This window comes from Hippopotamus amphibius, chromosome 8, assembly GCF_030028045.1.
Source record: "Hippopotamus amphibius kiboko isolate mHipAmp2 chromosome 8, mHipAmp2.hap2, whole genome shotgun sequence".
Taxonomy (NCBI): domain Eukaryota; kingdom Metazoa; phylum Chordata; class Mammalia; order Artiodactyla; family Hippopotamidae; genus Hippopotamus; species Hippopotamus amphibius.
Genome location: NC_080193.1, coordinates 75,457,756 through 75,477,437, shown reverse-complemented (window position 1 = coordinate 75,477,437; position 19,682 = coordinate 75,457,756). Strand labels below are relative to the sequence as shown.

At 38.9% G+C, this 19,682-nt stretch overlaps 1 protein-coding gene across 5 annotated transcripts in view; it reads right to left on the bottom strand.

Moving 5' to 3' along the window:
• The window catches only part of USP40 (ubiquitin specific peptidase 40), an 85,449-nt gene extending 70,911 nt beyond the window's left edge, over nucleotides 1-14,538 (bottom strand). For 4 of the 5 annotated variants that reach the window (XR_009055071.1, XM_057745171.1, XM_057745172.1 and 1 more), the window contains exons 1-7: nucleotides 14,439-14,538; nucleotides 13,151-13,368; nucleotides 10,479-10,546; nucleotides 9,045-9,158; nucleotides 6,319-6,483; nucleotides 4,464-4,610; nucleotides 2,010-2,153 (exon numbers count right to left, since the gene is read on the bottom strand). Coding sequence is in view for 4 of the 5 variants with exons in the window: in XM_057745171.1 (XP_057601154.1) it covers nucleotides 2,010-2,153; nucleotides 4,464-4,610; nucleotides 6,319-6,483; nucleotides 9,045-9,158; nucleotides 10,479-10,546; nucleotides 13,151-13,349 (837 nt within the window). In the remaining variant the exon portion in view is untranslated. Of the gene's footprint in view, nucleotides 1-2,009; nucleotides 2,154-4,463; nucleotides 4,611-6,318; nucleotides 6,484-8,194; nucleotides 8,234-9,044; nucleotides 9,159-10,478; nucleotides 10,547-13,150; nucleotides 13,369-14,438 lie in introns of those variants that run through there. The other variant, XM_057745174.1, reaches the window with a different exon arrangement.
• Nucleotides 14,539-19,682: the final 5,144 nt, after the last annotated feature.

Below are 19,682 nucleotides of genomic sequence, written 5' to 3'. Positions count from 1 at the left end.
CTTAGACTGAAAATTATCTATTGTTGATCTGATACCAATCACACTACACCAACCAAATTCTGCCTCTGAGTTAAACATAAAAACATATATCCAAACAAGATGTTACTTTTATGTACTTTGGCTAAAATCATGTGATACACACTACCCTATCAATGAGTGCGTGACAGTTTTAGCAAGAAAAAACCATTTTGTATTAAACCTATTATGCTGCTTTATAAATGTGCTCTTTAGCAGTTGAATTTGTCCTATATTTTAACTAGATTGTCAAGCACCTCAAAGTCACAGCTGTATCTACTATCTATAACACTTCAGTCTTCTTCATATAATAGGAACTTAGCAGTTATGGATGCTAGCTCGCTTCATTTAGAGGCAGTTCAGTGGAATGAAAAGGTTCTTTCTTGATTTACCAATTCTATGATTAATCTTTTCTATAAGTAATGTGCTCCGTAAGTATGAACACCTACCCTGGCATTAAAAAAAGTCTACTTTAGGTTAAGAGTTACTTGGCATATGGATGCTACTTGAGGGAGTGCCAATTATTTAAGGAACTTATTTGCTTAAATTGTACTTTTTAAGTAAGTAGCATTTAAAAAATGCCTGGCTCAGGGAAAAAACAACAGAGATGTCAACAAAGATGCAAAATGACAATTTTTTTCTCATTAATACAGAAATCAGAAAGTAAAATTATTGTGAATTTCTTAGATAAGTGTTCAATGTTTTGCTTTTTTCAGTTTGTTATTTCAACATATGTTAAAATCATGTGACAAATTACTATTTTTTTTTTTTCTGGCTGCGCCATGTGGCTTGCGGGATCTCAGTTCCCTGACTAGAGACTGAACCCAGGTCACAGCAGTGAAAGCCTGGAATCCTAACCACGAGGCAACCAGGGAACTCCCAGGACAAACTATTTTTTATAAAAGGACAAAAATTTTTCTATATGAGATGATGGACGTTAACTAAACCTGTTGTGGTAATCGTTTCATAATATATGTAAACCAAGCCATCATTCTGTATACCTTAACTATACAGTGATGTATGTGACTTTTTTTTTGCCCCAGGCAGCAAACAGGAGCAGGGGAAAGTACTCTGGAAAACCTGTTTATTCTATGTGTGCCAGTAACAGGCTCAGGGCCAACATATTAGAATCGTTGAATTAATATGATAATAAAACCAAAAAGCTCAGTAACTATGCCTGAAGCCACACCTGAATTTTAGACCTTTTAGAAAAAGATTACCTTCATACACAGAAATTCAACAGCTGGTGAGTAAGGGTTCTGGTCTTAAACATATAAAGGATGATTTGTAATAAGAAATGCATCAGTCTTATCACTCTGATCTTGGCATGTATAGCAATTACAAAAATATTTCTAAATAGCTTATAAAGTAGGTTAATTATGTAATTAATTTGTTTAAAAAATTTTTTCTTTCCCATGTCTTAAGGATTGTAAATTCTACACTACTGACATTTCAATTTCTTGTTCACTTTCTAGATGTGTAATTCATTCTTGCTTCTAAAGTAAACTAAATCCAAACAGGAATGTATCACTGAATGGCAATATTTCCTAATGCAGGGTCATTTCTAATTCTGTTCTTAAATTTTCATTTCAAAGATTTTTCAAGGAGAGTTTAGAAAGAGAACTGGGAACAAATCCATACTTTGGAAATTCAAAAGGACTCTAATAAACTAGTGGTTCTGAGCTGGGAGCAATTTTATCCACCTTCCCTCCCCGCTGAAGAGACAGACATTTGGCAAAGCCTGAAGACATTTTTGTCACTACTGGGGGCCGAAGTGGGAGATACTACTATCATCTAGTAGGTAGAGGCCAGGAATGTTGTTTAACATCCTACAATATATGGCACATCCCACCACAACAGAGAATTATCCAGCTCTAAATGTTAACAGTGCCAAGGCTGAGAGATTCTGCACTAAGCCAACTGCAAATCAGGTCAATAAAAGATTCAATCCTGAGAGAGTAAAAGAAAGGATTTCAAAACAAAATAGTTCAAACCTGTTCACAAAAAGGCTTGAGATTGATCTGGAGAGGGAACGTATAACAGCTTGTTTCCTTGTAGCGTTCACACTTCACAAAATCAAAATTAAATCTCAATAAAGAAATAGTAAGAAAGGGTGGCAGCTTACGCAATTTGGCTGACTGTCAAAAGAAAAAAAATTTAATTTTTAAAAGGTGAATTACATAAAAGAATACATAATTTTCTTCAGGTATAAAAAAGCAACCTATCACACAATTTTAAGAGAAATATGTCCTTAAGTCACATAAACTAATCACCATGGATTCAATACAGCTCTTGATATGAACTCATCTATTTTATGGGGCTAAAGGTTACATCGCTCACTTATGCTTACAACTGAAAATTCACAACTCATTGGTGTGTTTTAATGTCACGACCCTAAAATCAAAGCTATCTGATGAGGGTGCTCCCCCTCTAACAGTGCTTCTTTCCTACCCGAGCCCTGGCCTTTCACCTCTCACCTTTCCCCTCAGTCACTGTCTCCACTTTACCTTACAGACACACAGTTCTTATTTGCTGAAGAACCAGAGCCCTTAACCTGTGACCTAGGGACCTGTTTCAATGGATCCAAACCCTTGAAACTGTATGAAAACTGTATGTGTATATGTACATTTCTGGGGAGAAGATCCACAGTTTTCATTAGACTTTCAAAAGGACTCTAATTCCTCAGATGTTGAGATTCACTGATTGGGGTTTTACAGTTACTGCTCTTAAAAGCAGATAATTACATTTTTTTGTTTTAATGCCTTGCTTTAAAACAAGACGCTAAATCGAGCTGCTTTTTATTTAAAAGGCATCAGCTATTCCCAATCCCTTTGCACTAAAGGCATGTGAGGGGGCAAAAAGAATCCTTCCCCATAAATAAAATTATCCATAATCATAAATACCTAACATTCCTAGAAAGATACTTAAAACCACAATTCAACAAATCTAGTGGGTGGAAAAAAAGTTAAATGAAAAAACACCAACCTTACAACACAGTAGATTTTCACACTAGCTCAAAAAAACTGTCTAAAAAAAGTAATTCAACTATAATGTGGCTGAGAAAAGAAAGACTGCTCAGAACAAGAAAATCTGCATTAATTCAGGTAACATAACCAAGCTTAACCCTAGAATGCAATAAATCTAACTCAACTAGAAGGCAATTTTAAAAGTATCAAGATCAAAAAATTTCCACTGAAAAAAATTTAAACCGATGATTGAAAAGGTGTATAGAAGAATTGCTTTTGTTTAGCAAAAGGTTCTTATTTCACTAATTGCTAATTAAGTTCAACCAAAACTAAGACTGTGTTTAAGTGTCTTTCCAACATGCTTCATCCTCTGAATTTTATATTTATTTTATTAGGTTGTAGTTGTAACACCAAGGAGGAAATACAAAATAAATAAGCAAAAAATAAACCTCTCTCTTTGGGTTTCATAAAGGGGCAAAGGCTGGACGGAAATAAATATTAAACAATATAAAATTCACCCTGGTTTCAAATCCTATTGTGAAAGCTACAGGTATGGGGTTTATTGTTTTTTATTACATTTTCACCTACAATCTCCAGGATCCAAATCAATATTTTGTGCTGTCTAAATCAACCTTCATTTTCTTTGTTGAAAAATTCAATATTGTCAGGTCTAGGAATAGTGCTATCGCTTTGTCTTAGAGTAACTGCAAAGATGTAACATTTATGGTAGTTCTTTAAGTCAAGGCTCAATAACCACTGGTTCAATTGAGTTCAAGATTATCATGCTAATGAATAGCCTGTCATATCATCCAATAGCAGTGAAATAGTTCCTACTGCAGGTAATAATAACAGCTGAGTTGATGCCACGCTGCAAAGGAAATCACTTGCTTAAATCTTGTCCTCCTTTTTTCCTATATTTTGCTTTGTTGTACTGTCAAGCCCTTTAATTAGCAAGTTAAGTATTTCCAACTGGGGGAGGAGGAAGGGCCAGTTATTTTACAATATTGATATACATATATGTCCAGGGAGGATATATACATATACATGTATTAATATTGTAAAATAACTGCACATGCAAAAAATTTAAAAAGCCCCTTATTTTTACAGTGATAGACAAAAAAAGGAAAGCCCAACAAGCTTCCTGGTTGGCAGAAATAAACATACGTTACCTTCTTCATAATGGTAACTTGCAAAAAAAAAAAAAAGTTTATTTAAGAAACACTGAGGTACAAATAAATTTTTCCTGGTAGAGAAAGAAGTTGAGAGAACTGCTGGGTTGAAAGCTTAAAAAAAATTCTCTACTGTAAAAAATTAAAATACAAATCTATATATAATGTAAATGTCTTCAATCCTTAGTACTAATTAAGAGCTTCATGTATATCTTCAAGACTGTTTTCATACAAGCTGACTTCACTTGACAGACCTTACTGCTACCAAGTACTGAGTGGGCACCCTTAGAAAAGGCAGGGAATCTATCTTTACCTTTGCTGCTTTAACCAGCCTGTCACAAGTCCCACAGTGGTATAAGTTGTCATAGTCAAAAACTTCCTCTTCTACATACATGTTCCAGAGTGCATCTTCCAAACCTGACACATTTTTGACTGCTACTGTTAGATCTAAGAAGTCTTCCTGAAATACACATGAACATAACATTGAAAAAACAATTCCACAGAGGTTCACAAACACATCACCAACTCACACATACACTGGGGATAATCAGATATATTTTTTCTAAAACACATATATTTTTTCTACATATGAACATATAGATCTGCTGATTAGATACTGTGAAATTCATAGCAATAAATTATTCTTTCTAAACTAAACTATAACTTAGCTTAAAATATATCAGGAACCAGTTTACAAGTTCACTGCAGATATAATAAAACCTATTCTGTCAGGAAATAAAACCATTTAATACACAAATTGAGAAGAGTATATGCACAGGGTTTATTAGTGCTGCCTTAGCCTCTAGGCTGGCACAACAAGGCCAGGGTTGGACTCTCTAAGGTAAACTCTGCTTCCTTCTCTTCTGCTAGGGCTGGTTTAAGAAAAAAATTATTTTGACCAAGGATACAAAGGTATTTTTATGAAAATTAAGAGGAGGGTATTTTGCAAAATGCAAGTCTATCAATTCTACTAAAACTACATTTGAACTACAACATATTTCTAGTAATAAACAGTTACAACTTGACAAGTTTAAAGCACATTTATAATTTTGCATGTGTTTGTGCAATAGCATCACCTTAAGGGATTATGCGGATTGTAAAATAACAGCACTAATTAACTAGTTCAAGGTGGAGATCTAAAGTAATAAAAGTAACGTTCACATATGGCTTATAATAAAGTATGTGAAAAGTTAATGTCTGTAGTTTATAATGTGCCTTCATAGACGTTATGTTTTGAAATTACTTTGTGAATCATTACATTATAGTGATCAATCATATAGTAATCCAAAGACACACAACATCTTAATATTTCCAAACTAGGCTGGGCAAACCTTCTATTAGCACAGGCAATGAGGGCCAGAAAGTCTTTTTTTATGCCCAACACTTTCCAAAAAAAACAGAAATATATATATACACACATATTCCAAAAAAGCAATTAATGCAACATTTAGAAAATGGCATTTAATTATTTACTCATATAGGCAAATACAGAAACTTTCTATTACTCGTGACATAAAAAAATTTTTATTAAAGGACAACTATTCAGTGATGAAATCATTTGCTATATAAGATTTGTAGCACAAGTAGTAATTATATTTACATGAGCAAATTTACAATTAGATGAAATGGGCAATCTCTATTATGACAAAGAATTGAAGTTTCCACTAGTTTAAACAGGATTATAATAGCTTTGTATATAATATTTGAACATAAGCACACACATACAAATGAACTTTCTGAGGGACATCAATAAACTAAATCCAATATTTAATTACGATTTAATTGTCAATTTAAACATTCCTCAGTATTCTCTATTTTTATTACTTCCCTAAGTAACTTTCTTTATAGTATTCCAACCACCAACCATGATGATATTGGCTGTTCTCATGAGGCCACAGGTAAACACTCCTGAAATCTACTTTCTAAATATTAGAGTACTAAATAAAAGAATAACACTACATCTTAAGATATCTACTTCTTTCAGTTTACATGGAGAAATCTGGATTATAAACTTATAATCTGGGTGTAGCTCAAGTACAAGAAAAAAACTGATAAAGTTATTTCTAGTAATAAATACATTAATCCTCATGTGATATAGATCACAGATTTAATTACATGGATTATAATTTATGATTTAACTTATTACTAAAATACTCTTGCATATTCACCTGCTTTTCACTGACATTCTTACATTCTTTACAAACAATCTGGTTAACAATGGTTCCGTGATATAGACGATTGATGAGGTCATGGCCGGAGGTCCCAACTAAAGAAGTTTCCAAAGCACTAAAGAGAATTCGATTCAGTTCCTGCACATCATGTTGCCTCATTTCCTATAAAACAGGTAACTTTTAAATGTAATTTTGTGCTTCAGATTTTTAAAAACAGATTTTTTTAAGTGATATTAGTTAAAAAACACAACACTCATCTAGAAATCCAAAGGTAAGCCTTGATCAGATGTAAGGATGGCTATGCTAAACAAGCTGAGAGCAGGGTAAGAGATCACCACCTATTTCTACTTTCACTACAAAATGAAAATATAAACAGACGATGTTCAGTGTGTACATATAACTCAACTCACTTGAAAACAAGAAAGTGCATTTATTCTGTGGGAAACTACACACATGGCCATGCCCCGGCGAGGAGAGGGAGGAAGGAACACAACAGGCACAGAGCAGTCTCTAAGGGCTGGCAGCGTGTGCACAGCGAAATCTCAGCTCAGACGCACTGATAAACACTCTGAATTATCAACATTTGCAAAGAACTAGAATTCACTGCTTTGTTATATAGACCAAGTAAAGCAAGACTAACACTGTGCTACTGAGAAAAATTCTGACAGAACCTGCTTTAATCTGCTATGAATCCTACAACTGTGTGTGCATAGACTGAGTTACTCCCAAAGGACCATTTATAAGCCCAAAGCCAAGGGGCACACCAACACTCAGAAGTGGAGAAAACAAGGAAGAACCAACAGAGGAGCCCGAGGAAGAGCCGGGGAGGGGAGAACCAGGAGAGTGAGGTCACAGGAACAGAGGAGGGGTGGTGAGTGCTACAGCTGAGGGCTGTGGAAAGCTGAGCAGTGTCTCCTGAACCCAGCATGTAGATGCTCTGGGTGCCTCTGACAAGAAAGGGAGAAAGGAGGTAGAGGAGCAAGTGGAAGGTGCAGATGTGGAGGCGGCGAGGGAAGTCGGCTCTAAAGAGAAGCTTCATGTGCAGAGAAGCTGACAGGGTGGGTGAAAGCTGGAGAAAGATGTGGGACTCCGGATCTTTTTGTTGGTTTTTAACACACAAGACACTAGATAATATAAATTTCTTCAATATCACTGGCTCCAATGGGAGAGAAAACTTGTGGAAGTTTCAAGCTCTGAACAATCCTAAGTTCAGCAAAGGTGCCTCAGAGACCCTCTCTAGCACTTCCTAGAGGGTTTCCTACAAGATTTTATAGAAAGAGAGAAAAAGGTGGGGTGGGGGGGAATGTTTTCACAGGTTTAAGAAGTATGAAGCCAGCAACTGAGAGGAAGCTCATTATCAAAAACAAAGGGAAATCCATCAGCTGACGAGTAGGTTAGAAAAAACACCACCACTGTCGCATATCCATCCAATAGCATACCACCTGGCAATAAAGGGACGAAGTGCTGATGCAGACCACACAAACAAATTTTGGAAACATTACCTTAAGCGAAAGAAGCTATACTATACCAGAATAAGCAAATCCATAGAGACAAAGAATAGACCAGTGGTGGCCAGGGACTCGGGAAAACACATGCAGGGTGGGCATGACTGCTATGGGTATGGGGTTTCTTTCTCGGGTGGTGAAAATGTTCTAAAATTGACTGTAGTGATGTTTGTACAACTCTGTGAATATATTGCACCCTTTAAAAGTGAATCTTAGGGCATAAGAATTATAGCTCAATAAAGCAGTTTTCTTTAAAACAAAGAAAGATAAAGGAATTAACCCTCAGCACCTGCCCTACACCAGAAACTTAATGCACACTTTTTAGGGAATGTATCATACCCCACTGTACTTCCAAGCCCAAGTCCTACCTCTTTAACCACATAGCATCATCTGGTCAATGAGGGTTCCTGGTTAGAAGACAAGAGTTCATAGTTTATTTTTGAAGGTAACGTGACCTTATTCTGATCATTGCCTCTTTAAATTCTGTGATGGTCTGCCATACCTTTGTCTCTGCAAGAATACATCTATTTCATAAAAAAACTGCAGACCTGGTTTTGACTTTGTACAGCTAACAGCTCATCAATACTGACAACACTCATCTTGACTTAGTGCTGACAAATGTTTTGTGTTGGATATAGTGAAATGCCCTCTAGGAACTCAAACAGAAAAAAATGAGAGGAAGTCCAAACGCAGTAGGATACAGGATTAAAATGAAGAGGGTCAGGAGAAAGGCAGGACAGGGAAAATGAAAACACCTGCCCAGAATGGTTTCATTGTTTTCCTTGAAGCAAATGTTCAAATCAGAACACCCAGATTCAAACATCCAAGCATCCATAAAGACAGATAGAATTACTTCCAGTCAGCTTTTTAAGTTGATTAGAAGTTTGCTATAAAAATGGCAATTTCCATTAATGTAACAGATGTTATACCTCAACTAGATTATATGAAGGGTAGAAATTATAAAAACCAGCTCTTATATTTCTTCCTGTACCCACAATCCTTTCCCCCAACCCCAAATTACACCCTTTCATAAAATCCTGGATACAGCAACTGTCCAAAAATGTATTTCTGGCTTGTAATTGTCTGATATTAGAAGTAAATATTTAAACAATATCTTGAGACTGTAAGACAAAATTAAAGGAAGTTAGATAACATTATGAAGCCAGTGTTCATGCTTTATTGCTGGTAACTTCTCCTTGGAGAAGCTGACCTTCGTACCTCATCGCTAGTCCACCCAAAGCTGTCAGTGAGGCCTGCTGTGGACGCAGCTTCCTGGTCTAAGAGCAGAAGCTGTGCAAACAACCGCTGTAACTGCAAAGGTATGACTCGGACCTAAGTGAGAAACAAATGCATTTCTAAATTAAGTCTTTTAAATGTTGGTTGGGCCTTTTTAAAAGAACTGCATACTAGTTTTCTCCTATCTCCTAGTTCATTTAGTTCACTCAGGAGAAAATTTATAAATGTTGTAAAGGGTGAACAAAGATTCACTTTTCTTTGAAAATTCTAATTCAATACAACTCTTAGCTATCTGGAGTCTTCTACCTTGACACAGTACAGATCAATATTAAAATCCAAATAGGCCCTAATAAACCACCCAATTAATTACAGGCTGACCGTAACTTAAGTCTCTCATAGTTCATCCTTTCTCCAAAACACCTCAGATACAGACATACTCCCTATGAGGAATTTCCCAGTCACAAGTATCTCACAGGGCTGGCTGCACCCTGCCTTGCTTTCTTCCTGCTAGCGCCATGCCTGCTCCTGCCTGTGTGGTGTGGCCGGGCACTGAGAATGCTGCTCGGAGCCTGCTCTGAAGACTGGACTTAAGCATCTAAAGTGAGAATGAGCCTTTAGAAACCTTTACGGCAATTTTGCACTGCCACAACATTTTTATTATATCCAACAAAAGTCTGATCTGCAACAGATTGGGAATTAAAAAAAAATGGGCTCTTTGCCATACAGGGAGTTTGAGAAGCACTGGGCTGGATCATGAAAGGCTCTTATTAAGAAGTACAGGGACTTCCCTGGCGGTCCAGTGGTTAGGACTCCACACTTCCACTGCAGGGGACGTGGGTTAGATCCCTGGGTGGGGAACTAAGACCCCACATGCAACATGGTGTGGCCAAAAAATGAAAAAAATAAAAAATAAAAATAAGAGGCAGCTTTCTCAGTCTCATAACTTAAAAAAAAAAAAGTACAGATTTCAGTCTGAGGGTGATAAACTTCTGAACGATGATTAAGCAAAGGAGGAATATGATTAGATATGCACTTATAGTAAACCAATTCCACACTCAGTTTATTTCCAGAATACCAAACCGAAAGAATACCGGTCTCTATTTTTCGTTGCTGCTACCAGTAAGTGCATTAAGTGGATTTTGGTAACTAGTGTGGACGATTTGCAAATATGTCCTTAGCGGAGAATGAGGTGTGTCTATAAAGCAGCGGCAGCAGCATTACATTTGGAAAAGTAATTCTTTTTTGGAAGGGAAATTCCCTTACCAGTAAAGTACAGGATGAGACACCTTCTGAAAATAAAGATCATACTTGGTAATTGATAAAATTATTGATTTCTGTGAATAAACAACTTAATTCTTTCCTTAAAACATTTCCTCAATACTCCAAAAAAAACCCTGTACATCGTAGGTTTAATACCTTTGCATCAGGTTTATCCTTGTCCTCTAACGAACCAAGCTCTTCCCGGCCAAGAGAAAATAAAGCTTCTAAACAAAAAAGGAGAATCAGAGATGTAAATGACATTATTTCACTTTTGAACACTGTTTCAGAAAGCCAAGTCAACCAGTAAGTAAAAATCAGTTAAAGATTCAGAAATATGATTGTGACAATATTTATATCCTAGCTCTACACATTTTGCTTTCTGGTAAGGTTATTTTTAACCACTGACTCTATAAAGTGGGAAGCTAAGGTTTCAATATGGAAGAGCTGTAGAAGGAAAATTATGCATATAAAAACCGTAACATCAGAAATCTTTGGTGCCTTCCTATTGCCTATGACAGTGGGTCCCAAAAGCCACATGAGGAATATCAGGAAATATACAATATATAATAGTGTCACAATGTGTTCATTTATAAGTCACACATGCGACTTTCAACCATTCTTTCATGAGAAGGAACACCTTTAACTCTGAGATCATGCCCTTCCCTTTTTTGGTATGAAAATATCTTTTCTGTGCTGAGGGTGATAACAGATGGTAGTAACCTTACCTGGGAAAATAAATTGGCAACCCAGTGGCATAATTTTTTTATAATTCAGTGTCTGGGTATGCCACCCAAAGGGGTATATCTGAATCTTTTGGGAAGTCTGTATTCGGAACTCCTACTGGGAGACTCTGATATACTCCAGAGTATATCTGCCTGCCTTCCCCAACAACCACCTTCTCCCTTCACAGAAGGGGTGGGAGATATGTTGTCTTGCAATGAAAACCACTGCTGCCTTAGTGATTTCTGTTATTTATGTTATATTCCTCCTCAGTTCCCGGCAGGAACTGGGAAAAAAACTACATGAAGGTTATAAACATAAAGGTTAAAGCATAAAAACCATACAAAGACTCACAATCATCTCCCACTACTCCCAGCTACATTGATCTGTCAGTCCTTGCCCTTTTCAAATTATACCTCCCCTTCAGTAAGCATCAGGATTCATGCTAAGCCTTATAAGAAATGCACAAGTCACACTAAGGTGTCAACCTGTGTGCTTGGCCAGCCACCTTCTTTGCTAGAGAAATAGGGCCTGGGGTTTTCATCCCTATTCTTCTTAGTGTTACTCTGTTCGACCTGCCTGCTTTCTCCAACAACCACCTTCTTCAGTCTCTTTTTAAGGCTATTTTCTACTTCAAGTTGCCCTTTCACTTCAACTATATTAAAACTTTGGCAAGATTTAACCTCCCTAGGAACCTGCTTATTCATGCTGAAAATTTCTAACGGTGGAATTACTGAATGAGTTGGGGAGATATTTTTATGGAGTGGATGGAGTCAAAGACAAGAGGTGACACTCTTAAATCCCACATGCAATTTGACCCATGAGAATGGCCCTGGGAAGGGGATAATGGTAATTATATGCTACATCTCTGGAGGCAGAAGTCTTTGTAAGCTTAGAAGCAACATAAAATGTCACAAAACTTTGCTAAATTTGGTAGTGATGGGAAGGGGGATGAGATACGGGGTACAGGATGAGCCAGGTTGTCTGTCCTCAGGATCTGGAGACACTGTGGGGAGCTGAGCTACAGTCATGGAGTTTTGTAGCTGGGGGCCCCCAATCAGGGCCACGTGAAGGCAGAAGAATATTCACACTGAAATCAAGGTAACACAGAGACTAAGACCCTCGAGGAGAAAGACAGTTTGCAGAGGAGGAACGGGACAAACATGTAGAGAAAAATGGGCAAGAAGTCCAGGGTCCAAGGAGGTCAGAGTGGCTTCCTGTAGGTGGTTTCTAGGAGATTACCCTATATTCTTACAGTAAACTTCCCTTCTTAATTGAGCTACTTTGAGTGGGTTTCTGTTCCTTGCACACAGTCCCTTGTCTAACACCTTGGATCTCTGGAATTCTAATTTCCAGATTTTAGAAAGGTAATACAAAGAAAGGGTTGAATGGGTTAACATTACACCCCTAGCAGAGTCTGGGACAAACAGTATCTATTAATCAATGACTTAATATTCCTGTAACAAATGTATGACTAACCACCCAAGTGAGATATTAAGACTAAAAACAGTCTCATATCAGGTCAAGGTCTGAGGCCAAATTCAGATAATTAGATCAGGTCGTCAGAGTTTTCTGTATTTCAAAATTGCAGATAAATGATTATGGACTGTATGAATAATATGACAACCCCTCTCCACTCCAAAAGGAATCATATAACTGTACTGAGTAACTCTGGTTTAAGTGATTATTACTTTGAGAAACCCCAAAATACAAATGGTATAATAATGAAGGTTGGCACTCCTGACAAAATTGTCTTTATGTTGTATTTTATTTCATTTATTTATTTTTTAAGTTCTTTATTGGAGTATAATTGCTTCACACTGTTGTGCCAGTTTCTGCTGTTATGTTGTATTTTAAATTATAGGAATTAGAAAAGAAATACATTGCCTTTTTTTATTTTGTTTCTGAACTACTGTGATCACACAAAAGATTCATAATTTAAACTTCACATTTCTCTGCAGAATTACCAATTTATGTCCCTCATTAGCAACAATTAACATATGCTGTGGAATACATATTTAAAATACTTTGTCTGTTATTTTGTATAATTAATTACAGGTAGATACGAGGGTACATATTACTAGCCAAATGCACGTAACGTAGCATACCTCTGAATTCAGGTGTGAAATGAAGAGTCTGAAGAAGGGAATTGAGGTAACAGGTTCCACCCTGATTTCTGATTCCACTTAAATTGGTGAATTCTCTAGGAGCAGGTGGCTCCAATGTTTTGGTCTTTAATTTCTTCCCTTTTCCATAATGATTATTTGACACACTGGAATAATCCTCTTCAAATAGGTCCCCAAACATTGTGAAACTAAATACTACCCTTAAAAAAAAAACATGTTATATAAATGTTTTTATTTTTAAACAAAATTACCCCACATTTCCCTCTCATACTTTGGAGTATCTATTTTAAGCCACTCCTTAGAAAATTCAGACCTGAATTTTTTCATCCCTGCTCCACACTACCTGTGTGACCCTGGGTAAGTTACTTAACCCACGTTCTTATAAGTAAAATGGGATACCAATTGTCACTCACAGTCCTTTAAACAATCAAATAACATAACGAAAGAAAGGCATTTAGTGTACGGGGTTTAGTCCATAATAAAAGACAGCTGTTTTTAAAAAGGCATACTGATACCACCAGTGAAAAAAGAAAGAAAACTAGTGAAAAAAGAATCAAAACACCTAATCTGCTGAGGTGGCAAAGCCAATCCCAGATTGTGAGTGTTGACACGGGCCTAGGAACCATCAATCACTTCCTAAAATCTCTGCTTCCCACACTCCTTGTACCAGATTATCACACTTAAATAAGTTACATGGAACAAATTAACCTTTACAGTAGTTTAAAGCTGCAAAGCCGGGTGGAGATTCACTGGGAAAAAACACTGCCACTTAAATCATGGAGCCTCGGGAGCTTACATGTATCCAGGGACCCCACCATTAGCTCCTGAGACCTAAAGGATCCGCTCAAGGTCTCACATCGAGGGTGGAGGAGAGTCACTCGGATACGAGAAATGGAAAGCGCCTAGCATCGTTCCTAACTGATAGGAAACGCTGAAATGCAATTATTTGCCTTTTCAACTCGTTCCCCAGAAGAAAAGCACAAAAAAATGGAACTTGGAAGTGTGGACTCGAGCGCGTGGTCTGGATTTCTGTCTTCCCAACTCCACGGTCGAGACCAGGCCCTCAAGCCCTCCAAGCCACCGAGCCCAGGGGCGCGAGGCGCCAGAGGTCCCCGCGGCTGGGCACCGCTGACCGCACGCCAGGAGGACGCGGCATCCCGGGGCCGGCCCGGGCAACCTCTCGCCTCGCCCTCCTCAGGCCGTGCCAGCCACACAAATCCCTTCGCCCCGCTCATCCCTCCCGAGATCCCCGACCACAGACCCCACTTACTGCCTAAAGCCCAGACCCCCGCCCCGGCCAAAACGCGAAGCGAAAGAACATGCCACAACCAGACGCCGCCATGTTAGCGTGGGCAGCTCTCCAGCGGCCCCGCCCGTGACCGATATATGGAACGCACGGACTACGTGTCCCAGGATGCCCCGCGGGAGCGCTGGCCTGCCGCGCGATGCCTTATGGGCAATGTAGTTCTTTTGGCCTGAGACTTGGGGAATCCCTTTGGGTGGGTAGTGTACTCTTCCTTGTCTGATGGCCGGTTCCAGGTATGTTGTGTCAGCCGGCCACTCCTTCATCCCCAACCCCGCTTTTTTTTTTAAAGTAATTTTTATTGGAGTACGGTTGCTTTACAATGCTGTGATAGCCTCCACTGATTGATTCACTTTTTAAAGTTTATATTTATTGCTGTATAGTTTATATTTAGTTTATATTTATTGCAACTCTTGTTGCAGTAGACAATACAAAGATGGCTTGTCATTTGGCCTGGCTAATGCCAAGTTACTTAAACCTTGGAAACATTTGTGTAGGGCTTCAAGTGTGCCATGGGCTTACAAACACATTCTACAGGTGTATCTCCAGTGAAAAATGTTCCAAATAGCTTTGATCCTTTATAACATCCTCAATGTTTATTTTGTCTGCGTCAACTCTCATATGCAAGAGTACACTAAAAATACGTCAAAATCTCCTCTCTTGCCCTCTTGAGCACCTTTGGTGGACTCTTTAAATAGCCCTTTTAGGCTCTTCTGGCATTTCTCTTGTCCAATCCAGCCTCCATCCAGGAACGAATGAGGGTGACTAGGGAAAAGTCCTCTTGACTGCAGCTAAACATTTGAGAGATTGAGAACAGCAATAGTGATAGACAAAGTCACAAGGCAGGAGTCAAAGTGGATGCCAGCATAAAGGATTTGTATTTGGAACATATGAGGGACATTCCTGTGGCTGCAAAGGAAATGTGGTAGGGAAAGAACTGGAAGCAGGGGACCAGCTAGAAGGCTGGAGGTCTACACCAGGAAACCACAATGGGAATCGCATCCTCTCAGTTCTCATCAGTCCCCCCTCGGCCACCTTGCCCTGTTGGCAACCTCCTCTTCACGGCTCTCCTCCCTGGCTTCAATGCATTCTCTCCTGCCACTTCTCTTTCTGCCTTTTGACTGCTTGCTGTGCTTCATTCCCCTTTTCCTAACAATAAATATTCCTCAAAGTTCCATTCCCTGACCAAGAATGAGCACTGTAAGGTTAGCTCCTGAGGACACAGCCTTGCCCTTGTGCCCAGCATATCCCTGCCATCTCAACAGTGCCTGGCTCATTATGGAATCTTATTAAATATGTGTTAAATGACTGAATGGTCTGTTAATACCACCATCCTTCCCCTTACCCAACATCAAAGTCTTGGAGCTGTCTTTAAAACTTCATCTTTTCTCCATGAATCCAATCATTTGTGACTCAAAGTATCACCTGGACAATGCTTCTTCTGTTTCCATGGTTCCCTCTCTGCCTGTCAGGCCCTCATTAAGTATCACCCACATTAAGATGACAACCTTTTAGATGGACTACCACTTTATCCATCCCATCCTGCATGTCATTATGAGATCCATCTAAGGCATACCCTGAGCTTGCTTTTCTCTTCTAAAGAGGCTTTGGTGATTCCCTGGTATCTACTGTAGAAACTCCACAGGGTCCAACTACTCTTCATACTGTATTTCTTACAACTCACCTGTTCTCCAATTAAAGTGTTTCCAAATGTGCCATATGCCTTCCTGCTTCTGTAGCCTGATTCATGTCCTCATTGTGAGGGACATCCATCCTCCCAGATCCTCATCACTCCCCTTCATTAAAAGCCCATCTCAAATTCGAACGCATCCGTAAGAATTTTCCAGAGCTCTCTAAACAAGATATGACCTTTTATTTCATTTAGCATTCAGGATGATATCTACCTCTCTTGTAACCCATGTCTCTGGCAAAGTCAGATATGATCTTTTTGTCAGTATCTCCAAGACAGAGATTGAAACTTATCTGCCCTGTAGCCCCTGCAGCAGTCCACACTAAAAATATTAGTTGCATTCTCATTAATAACACTGACATATGGCTTTGTAGTTTATGGTGAAAATTTAAATCTTTTATTTGCTCCACAGAAAATTGGACCTATGAAGCCGCTGACTAGACTCAGGGCCATGAAAGTTTCACCCAAGTGTTTCTAGCGTGAAAGGTGCTGCACAAGAAAAATTAATGATGCTTTTTATATTTTTAAATTTTTTAGTTTTTTTAGCTCTTTCTTGGAATATAATTGCCTTACACTGTTGTACCAGGTTTTGCTGTGCAACAAAGTGAATGAGCTGTATTTATACATGTTTCCCCATATCCCCTCCCTCCCTCGACTCCTTCCCACCCTCCCCACCCCAGCCCTCTAAGTCATCACCCATAATTGAGTTGAGCTCCCTGTGTTATGCAGCAGCTTCCCAGGAGCTATTTTACATTTGGTAGTGTATATATGTCAGTGCTACTGTCTCACTTCTTCCCAGCCTCCCCTTCACCCCCCACCCTATGTCCTTAAGTCCATTCTATACATCTGCATAATGATACTTATAAAAACTGTGAGCATTTATTCTGTGCCAGGCAGATGCAGAGGGTTTCTAATCATTGTCTCATTTAATTCTCATAACAATTCCACTAGGTGCCTACTGATATCATTCTTATTTTACAGATAAGGAGACCGAGATACTGGGAGGTAAATAATTCTTACAAAGTGAAACAGCAAGTAAGGCTCCCCAAAATTTGAACCCTGGTGATCTGGCTCTAGGGCATGTCTGCCTGTCTGCCTGTCTATCTGTCTGCCTGTCTGCCTTTCTTTCTTTTTCTTTCTTTCTTTTTCTTTCTGTCTTTTTCTTTCTTTCTTTCTTTCAAGTTAAACAGTTCAACCACTTACTTTTATTTATTTATTTATTTATTTATTTATTTATTTATTGGCTGCATTGGGTCTTCATTGCTGCATGAGGGCTTTCTCTAGTTGTGGGGAGCAGGGGCTACTCTTCATTGTGGTACTCGGGCTTCTCATGGCGGTGGCTTCTCTTGTTGTGAAGCACTGGCTCTAGGTGCGCGGACTTCAGTAGTTGCAGCATGTGGGCTCTAGGGCATAGGCTCAGTAGTTGTGGTGCACGGGTTTAGTTGCTCTGCAGCATGTGGGATCTTCCCAGACCAGGGCTTGAACCCGTGTCCCTGGCATTGGCAGGCAGATTCTTAACCACTGCGCCACCAGGGAAGTCTGGGCCTGTGCTCTTAACCACTGATTCTGTCCAGGCAGCTGCTTGCCTGTCATCCTCCCTCCCTCCTTCCTTCTCTTCTTTCTTTCTACAAATATGTGTGACCTTTTCCATAGACTACTGATCCAGCAGTAGGTCTGAGCCTTAACTGTTGTTGTTAGGGAGGGGAAAGAGTGGACCCAGGTAACAGAAGATGAGGAATTTCTAGTCCATGGATTGGAGACTACCAGGTTAGTTGACCTTAAGTCCCAACCCCAAGATTCTAGATTCTGGGCCTGGTGAAAGTTTCTCTTCTACTGTCCACTTTCCTCTTGGTGCTGCCCAAAGACCTTTTGAGCAGGGCCTGCTGATGTATCAAATAGCATCACACCCAGAGGCCCACCCCAATCAGAAATCCGACAGAGATCCTGAAGGTGTCTGGGGACCCTACACCTGTAAACGTTATTATTTTGGGCCAACACTTCTGAGGCACGTGGTTACTTTTGCAAATACTTTGAGATTTTTGCCCCTAGTGCGTGGTGTGAGGTAAAAAACCAGGACTCTAGGCTGAAAAACTTGCAGTTTTATTTATCAGTATTTTTTATTTGTTTCCCTTTCTATGTTATGTTACTTAATATATTTGCTATATTGATCTCTACCAAGTGCTATAAAGCAGAATCTTTCAAACTGAAGTTTATGTCTTATTAGTGGGTTATAAAATCTATTCAGAAGGAATTGTAATCAGCATTTAAAAAGAGAGAGAAATGGAAAAGAAATAGGATAGGATTGGATTGGATGAAAAAATTCAGACTAGTACGGATAAAGGTTATTATCTGAAACTTAAGTTTCGGATATATAGATGCATAATTGTGTAGGTGGTTCTCCCTTACCTGTGGGGTACACGTTCCAAGACCCCCAATGGATGCCTGAAACCGAAGATAATACTGAAACCTAAACTATGTTCTTTCCTCTATATACATCTCTATGATAAAGTTTATAAATTAGGCACAGTAGGAGAACATTTGAATTGTTAGCACCACTACTCTTGCATTTTGGGGCCATTATTAAATAAAATAACAGTTACTTGAAAACAAGCACTGCAATACAGAAATGGTGTATCTGATAACTCAACTGGCTGCCAAGTGACTAATGGGCAGGGAGTGTGTAGGGCATGGATTCTGTGATGATTCACCTCCTGGGCAGATTAGAGTGGGATGGTGCACGATGGTATCATGTTACTGAGATTGGCATGCAATTGAATTGCTCAGTTCAGAAGTCTCCATGATTAGAAAACCCATCGTGCAGAATCAAATGGCCCTCAATATGTTAACTGCTTCCCAGGGGGGAACTTGTGCTGTACTATGTACTGAATGCTGCATCTTTATACCTGATGCATCTTCATGTGTAACCAATCGTATGACCCATATGAAGATTCAAATTTCTGTTCTGAACAATTCCTTTCCCGTTTGGGGGAACTACTAGGCTAACGGTTTGGTTCAGGAGGATCTTTGCTAATGACACTGTTGGTCGTACTGACAATTTTAATTACAGTTTGTGGCACTAATAAGGGATAGTTTCTTGCCTTTCACACTGTGTGTCACCTACTTGTAATGGCTTGCAACTATAGATCACATCTGTAGTTCTTCATAAAATAACGAACATATACAATGCACATATGAGGAAAATTGCCTTAAGTTTTTGCCTTTAATGGACAACTTGGAATTGACCCTAATTACTTGCTGAACATTCTGCTAGTATAACCCTCCTCCCCTGCATCCTCCCCACCCCCTGCCCCCCACACATGCACAAAAGAGAGAACCAGACTATCAGGACGTGGCATTGAGAGACATGATGGACTCAGGACAGGCAAGCAACTGCTCTGGCATCGGGGAACCAAATATTTGCTCACCTAAAGCTTTCTATTGAAAGATTAATGACCAAAAGGGGAAAATTGTGAAATAAAATTCATATTTTGTGGCAAGACAAGAAAAATCTAAACATAAAA